The following is a 7,638-nucleotide window of genomic DNA, read 5'->3' as shown; positions in this document are numbered from 1 at the left end:
AAATATAAAAAAAAAAAAAAAAAAAAAAAAAAAAAAAAAAAAAAAATCATTCCTATACTTAGCCCTAACTCCCTTAAAATTCACCCAATCTTAGTTATTTGTTTAATGTAATCTTTTTCTTGTTTAGCTGAGTGGCATTTTAAGTGAGAAAAATAGTTGAGGTCTAACTAATGGAAGATGTAAGTTCGGTACTTAAATAATCTGATTTTGGATGTGACCTTGGGATGGACTGTGACAGCAGACAGACATGTTTTCCAATGTAGGAAATAATCAGAACTGAAATCATTGTGCTCTGTGTCCACTGTGGACAAAAACAAAGAAAAGAGACGTGACCCTCCAGTGAGTAACCGGTGTGAGACCATCGGCAGTAGAAAGAGAGGGGCCAGAAAACTATTTTAACTGTTTTTCACCATTCAGAGTCCATCTGCCGTGAAGTTCCTTTGGTCCCTGATAAACCACTTCTGCTGTTGCAGCTCAAGCCCCCAATTCTTTGTGAAGGCTCACTTTGCCTGCCTCACTTTGTATTCGTCACAAGGACTCAAACTTAATTAAACCTTCCGTCCGTTGTTCCTGAATTCAATCCTTCAGTCAACAATGGTATTTATCCATCACATATTATGTGCCAGGCGCTGAACATGCGAAGGAGGCTGAAAATGGCAAATGAAACAGAACCCAGACTCTAGTTTAATCCAACAGCCTGTGCTTCACCACTCTTGGCTCTCGAGCTCATTCCTACCGCCATGCTTACTTTTTATGCGTTCCTTAACTTCAGAGTTTAAGTGGCAAACCAAAGTCCTAGCCTTGCCTAGAGGCATCTCCCAGCCACGTTCTCATCTCCCCCTCTTCTCCACTCCTTTGGTGCTTTGTCAGCTTCATGATGCCTGTTAAGGTTTGCCTTGTACAGCCTTGAACTGTTACCGAATGGATTTGATTTTGTTAACTTTGCCATCCCACATAGACCACCATACTCGCAGGGAGGGCCAATATGTCCACCTCTCCTGTGTCCTCGCAAAAATTAGCACAGTCTTTGGCTGATAATGGAAAGCCTTCATTCTTCCAAATTTCCACGTAGAATTATAGGTCTTAAACAAATAATTACTGAATAGCAACATATAGATGGATTTCTAAGAAGAAAAACAGAGATTATTATGAAGGCAGAGCTGTTTTGGTATTTCATAGATTAATGAGCTGTTAGGACTGGAAAGGTCCTTGGAGATAACTTATCCAAATTTACCCCTTTAGGGTTGTAGACTCCAGGCCCCTGAGATGTTAATCAACTCATTCAAGATTTCACTATCAGTGAGTGGTGAAGCTGGGGGTTCCTCTTCTTTGATCCCTAGTCTCATTCTGGAATTCTTCATTTGGATGTTTAAAGAGTTTGTTTGGTAACTTAGGCAAAAAACAACTTTTCATGTGACTCTTGTGTGTAAAACATTGTTTCTGGCAATAGTTTGGCGTGGCTGGGTTTCCCGGCTCCCATACTGGGAAAAAGCATATGAATTAAGCCCTGTAGAATTTCAAAAATATTTTTGTTTCTCTGAAAATAGTCCATCTACTTCTGTTATTCATTTCTATTGTGGATTTTGAAATTACTATTCTAAAATAGTGATGAACTGGGGACACACAGGAAGCAGAGAACGTGAAGATTAACAGAAATGAAAGTAAAAACTGCAGAATTCAGGAGACATGTGGAAGTTTTGCTTTTTTGGAAGAGCACGAACCGTTTCTCTTCAAGTATTGCCTTCAGTGGCTGTGAATCTAGGAATTACATTGTCACAATGCCAAGCCATCCTTGGATGTTCCAATTTCTGAGAACCTTCCTTCCCGGGCACACTCTTGTATTCCCTTCTCTGCATTGCCATGGGACTTTGCAATCTCATAGTTTCTTACACATTGTTTGACAGCTGGTTTTGAATGCCTCTTCCAATATTCTCAGCCCCACCAGGGCAGTATTTCCTTTTTTCTCCTCTTGTTTCTGTATGACTCCTAGTGAAGGTCTAGCAGGACTTTAAAAAAAAAAAAAAGTTTTTGAATGGATCCATGGATCAGACCCATTGATTGTCTGGACCAGATCTAGAAGGAGCACCAAACTTTGAGAGACTTTGAGAGAACAAAGGAGGTGAAAGTCTTTCCAAGTTTGATGGTCATTCTAAATTTTCGATGCATTACTCCTCCATTTTCTCTTGGAATTTGCAAACCTTCTGAGAAATGTGGTATGCTTTATTTATGCTTTGAATAAATTGGGAGAAAAACTTGAGCTTGAGGCCATCACCTCTGCAGAGTTTGACAATTGTAGATGACGAGTTTGATGGTGACTCCAAGGATTTCAAATCATAGTAAGGTCACGCTTCTTGGTCATGAAACCTAACATGTGTCATGTTTTCCATAGGCAAAATCCCAGACTTGTTACCTGAAGGTTCTGTAGACAGGGACACCAAGATGGTCCTGGTGAATGCTGTCTACTTCAAAGGAAAGTGGAAAACTCCGTTTGAGAAGAAATTAAACAGGCTTTATCCTTTCCGTGTGAATGCGGTATGAGACAAGATGAATTATGAATTTTCCTGAAATATGTTTTAGGATCTTAGCCAAGACAGAGGAAGAAAAGTTAAAGACCATGCATGAACTGAACAGTCTGCATAAACTGTTTCTCTTCAAGTATTGCCTTCAGTGGCTGTTAATCTAGGAATTATGTTGTCACAGTGCCAAGCCATCCTTCGGGCTGATTTTTTTTTTTTTTTACCCAATTTTATAATAATTTGAGGGAATTCTCTGTTTATTTGTTAATGACCACATTCATTCTGTCACTTGTGTCACAAAGTTAAGTGAAGCCTTGGCAGTTTTCAGTAGTAGCCAAGAACGGTGATGCCTGGGGGATATATTGAGTGGACGTTTGGAAGCTGGTCACATGACACTGACTTGCTCGTCATACATTATGCACATTGGACAGTGGGTTGACTCTTTCAAACTACTGAGTATCACTCAGTAATTTTCTGAGAGGCCATATGAATAGTGGTGGAGACCATGGGCTTTGTAATTATACAATCGTGGATGTAGATGTAGGCTCCACTGCGAGGGTTCTACCACTGACCAGACAAGACCTTATTTATCTTCCATGTGTTCCATTTTTGTGATCAATAACACTTGGCCGTCGTAAGGTTTCAATGAGATTTCAAGGAATTCTTGGCCCATGGCAGGTACTAAACAAATATTTTAGTGTTATTATAATTATTATTATTGTCCATCTTAAAAATAACTATAAGGGCATACAAATAATTTGTTTTGTTGACTTTTAAGAATATATCTCCTCAACACCTAAGCCGAATCTATTCTCTTTTATGTCTAATTGTAAAACTCTTGACATCTTAATATCAACTTCCTTGTTTTGCTTTTTAATAATTTTAGACTCAGCGCACACCTGTTCAGATGATGTACCTGCGTGAAGACCTGAACATTGGATACATAGGGGACCTAAAGACTCAGATTCTAGAACTCCCATACACTGGAGATGTTAGCATGTTCCTGTTGCTTCCAGATGAAATTGGGACTATGTCTACTGGCTTGGAGTTGGTAAGCTGTTCCAGCTTGTATTGGTTTAAACCTCTGGAGCTAAACTTACTTTCCCTGATAAACATGTCTGCACCTTAGAAAGTGGTATATAGTTTCTCACAGACACATAAATTGGTTAGTAATAAATGTGCACGTCACAAACTTTCATTCAGAGCATTAAAACATGTCACACAGGCTAACTTCCTGCAAAAATTTTACCAGTGTATTGAATTTTTATATCACCCACAATGTGGTAAAGTTAAAGTCATTGATTTTTTTTAAATGTTTGTTTATTTTTGAGAGAGAGAGACAGACAGACAGACAGACAGAGACAGAGCATGAGCCGGAGGTGGGGGGGGGGGTGGCAGAGAGAGAGGGAGACACAGAATCCCAAGCAGGCTCCAGGCTCTGAGCTGAGCCCAAAGTGTGGCTTGAACTCATGAACCACGAGATCATGACCTGAGCCAAAGTCAGACTCTTAACCAAGGAGCCACCCAGGTGCCCTAAAGTCATTGATTTTTAACATTAGACTTTTAAGTTGTTTTCCTTCTTTTGCGAGCACTTACTGACTTTTTTTTTTTTTAATGTGTGGATTTGTAGCTCGAAAGGGAAATAACCTATGATAAATTCATTAAGTGGACCAGCAAAGACACGATGGCCGAAGATGATGTGGAAGTGTACCTGCCCCAGTTCAAATTAGAAGAGCGTTATGAGCTCCAATCCATTCTCAGGAGCATGGGCCTAGAGGATGCCTTCAGCAAGAGCCAGGCCGATTTCTCTGGAATGTCTGAAAGGAATGACCTGTTTCTGTCCAAAGTGTTCCATCAGGCCACTGTGGATGTGAACGAGGAGGGCACTGAGGCAGCCGCTGGCACCGGGGCCACGATGTCAGGCAGAACTGGCCACGGTGGCCCACAGTTTGTGGCGGATCATCCTTTTCTCTTCTTTATCCTGCACAAAATCACTAAGAACATTCTCTTTTTTGGCAGGTTTGTCTCACCCTAAAGTGGAAAAGTTCTGTTTCTGCACAGGATTTTGTAGTATGAACTGTAAGCCTCGGAATTGCTGTTAGTTGCCAAACATTTAGAGACTTTTTCTACCTATTTCTGGTTTTTTTCCCCCTCTGAACAACTTCTACTACACGCTAATGATAAGTACAGAAATAACTAGACCACTGTCAACCATAACTCTGCAACCCTGTTAACCATTTGGTCTCTAAGTGGAAGGATGTTCCATTTAGTTCTTCCTTACTATTTAGTTTATTTTGTAACATTGACTTTTACTGTATTATTTATTATTTTATATAATGGCTTTTGTTATTGTTCACCGCCAGTTGCTGAAGCTGATATAGTTAGAGAAGCAGGTGATCAGTTACTTTTCTACCTAAAAAAATGGATTTGCTCATTTGTATAATGAAGAATGAGTAGTAGTCCTTCCATGCCCTTTATAACAAATACCCAGAAGAAAGCAGTGAACGACAGGAAAATGTATGTTATGTGCATTTCCAGCCTTAATGTATCACATGGTTGTGTCTATAACTTATGTGAAATGGCAAATATATAAAAAATAAACATGTCTCCACACAACCATTTGTTTGTTGTCCTTCCACTAGGTTTTTAGACCATAAGACCGTTATACCTCAATTCCCAGGAATCAAGCATCATGTCTCATTTTGGGGGACCAAAAAACCCCACACAATAAAGGAGACAAGGGGAGAATTGATCCTGCAAGGAGCCCCACTGTTGGGAATGGGGTGGGATCGTGTGAAAAATGGTTTTGAGATGCCTTCTCATAGCAGTCAAAGGCACAGTGATTCAGAAGAGTTTGAGGCTTGGTGCTTAGGGGATACTCACATTTAAACTCAAGGATATCAGGAATAAACACCAAGTCCAGTGGTTCAGACATAGAACCAAGGTCAAGGTCATTGAGCTGAGAGTTCGGAGGAGGGGAAATGGGCTGGAGGAGAAATACAAATGGCTTCTTTTAGGGGTGTTTGTTTCAAAATAGCCCTGAAAGCTTTTGAGTGGGTCTTACTCAGAGCAGAATGTATTCTAAGTCCTGAGAACTAAGGCAGGTCTAGTTTGGGGAGTCTGAGCTGGTGGCAGAGTCTGGCTGCAGGAGCGTGGTTGGATCCTGGGAATGTTTCCCAGGCAGCCCCCTGCTTGTATTGGAAGACAGGGACCGATGACCCACTGGAACATGGTGGCTAAACAGGTTACCTCAGGCCCTTGACTGTCCACACCTAAACTCTCAGTGTTGGCACTTATGACTCATCTAACCATGGGCCTGGAATGGTGCTTCTATATACTTTGGTTTTCTTTCCTTGTCAACTAGAAAAAGTAAGGCTTTCCCATAAGGTTGCCATGATGGTTAAATGAATTCATACATCATAAGCAATTAAAATAATGTAGATCGCGTACAGTGTTTAATAAATACTAGTGTTTGGTGATCATTACCTTTGTCAGAAATAAAACTGTTACACTGTCAGCTTGTCAGAAGTAGAATCCCAGGGGCGCTTGGCTGGCTCAGTCAGTAGAACGTGTAACTCTTGATTTTGGGGTCGTGAGTTTGAGCCCCATGTTGGGTGTGGAGATTACTTAAATACAGTAAAATAATTTTAAAAATGTAGAATCCCAGAAAATTATAAAAAATTAAGTTTTAAAGTCTTGAACAGTAGTTTACTTCCTCTAAATCAGACATTATTGAAAATTAAGTGTTCTTGGGGCACCTGGGTGGCTCAGTCGGTTGAGCGACTTCAGCTCAGGTCAAGATCTCGCGGTCCTTGAGTTCGAGCCCCGTGTCGGGCTCTGTGCGGACAGCTCAGAGCCTGGAGCCCGTTTTGGAGTCTGTGTCTCCCTCTCTCTCTGACCCTCTCCCATTCATGCTCTGTCTCTCTCTGTCTCAAAAAAATAAATAAACGTTTAAAAAAAAAAGAAAATTAAGGGTTCTTACCTCTTGCATTTACAAGATAAAGAAGCCCCCTTAATCTCCAGCCTCCATGTGATACTTTCAGCTGAAAATAGTCTGGAGGCACCAGTGGATAATACTATCTGCTCAGCACACGTCAGGCAGGCACCACGGAATTTCCCGCTGCAAGTCACATTCTCTAGTGAAGTCCAGAGAAAAACTCGGTGCTGGGTTCCCCACTAACATTCAAATGTTACACGCTGAGCCAGGTTCCCACGAGACGTGTGTCCCATGGAGATACAAATGCAAAGTGCATGAAGGACGTTCCAAATCTGTCATAAGTAGAGAGGCTCCTTCTCTCCTTCGATCCCTTTGGAATGTTCCCCCTGTCCTTCCTGCTCTCCGTTCCTCTCACCACCTTGCCAAGCACAGGCATACAGCGGTAGAAAATGAAACAACAACTATTGTTTTCCCTGTGGAATAAATACGGAGGAGTGAGGGGACATTCATAGGAAGAAGTAAAAGATAATCAAAAAATGATGAACCAGCATCTGACTCGGTGACGGTGTCTAAAACATTAATCCAGTCCCCTTGTCCCTGGGGTGGGAGAATGGACATCCAACGTGTTGGAGTTATGCCCAGGTTCCACACCAACACACAAAAGGAGAAGAGGACCAATGTTCCTTGGCTGCCTCTCACACACGGCACCTTAAAAAAAAAGCAGCTTTGACGATTTAACAGCAAATATTTCGCCCATAATATTTTCTGTTTTACTGCCCATTACCATTCCACTAATTTGGAGTTTTCTATTTAAAAAATTTTTAATTCTTGCAATTTTTTAAATGTTTATTTATTTTTGAGAGAGAGAGAGAGTGAGCGGGGAGGGGCAGGGACAGAGAGAGGGAGACAGAGCATCTGAAGCGGACTCCATGCTGACAGCAGAGAACCTGATGTGGGGCTCAAACTCATGACCGCGAGATCATGACCTGAGCTGAAGTCGGATTTTTAATGGACTGAGCCACCCAGGTGCCCCTCTATTTTTTTTTTTTTTTAATTAAGAAGACTACTGGGGAAAACCACTATAATTGCTGCCAATTGGCAGCCTAGAGAAGAGATTAAGCAAGGAAAGTGTGGGTTACAATTTGTCAGCGTTCAGGTCTCTACATGTGGACAGACGTGGAAAAT

The 7,638-nt window shown here is 41.2% G+C and overlaps 1 protein-coding gene across 2 annotated transcripts in view; it reads left to right on the top strand.

Annotated features, from left to right (window-relative positions):
- The window catches only part of SERPINB2 (serpin family B member 2), a 15,244-nt gene extending 10,562 nt beyond the window's left edge, over window positions 1-4,682 (top strand). For both annotated transcript variants that reach the window (XM_049619713.1, XM_049619712.1), the window contains 3 exons: window positions 2,390-2,532; window positions 3,403-3,567; window positions 4,147-4,682. In XM_049619713.1, the coding sequence (XP_049475670.1) occupies window positions 2,390-2,532; window positions 3,403-3,567; window positions 4,147-4,551 (713 nt within the window). In that variant the 3' untranslated portion in view covers window positions 4,552-4,682. The remainder of the gene's footprint in view (window positions 1-2,389; window positions 2,533-3,402; window positions 3,568-4,146) is intronic.
- Window positions 4,683-7,638: the final 2,956 nt, after the last annotated feature.

The sequence above is a fragment of the Panthera uncia genome (genome assembly GCF_023721935.1).
Source record: "Panthera uncia isolate 11264 chromosome D3 unlocalized genomic scaffold, Puncia_PCG_1.0 HiC_scaffold_8, whole genome shotgun sequence".
NCBI lineage: Eukaryota > Metazoa > Chordata > Mammalia > Carnivora > Felidae > Panthera > Panthera uncia.
The sequence above is the reverse complement of the archived record's forward strand: the minus strand, read 5'-3'. Positions and strand labels throughout refer to the sequence as shown.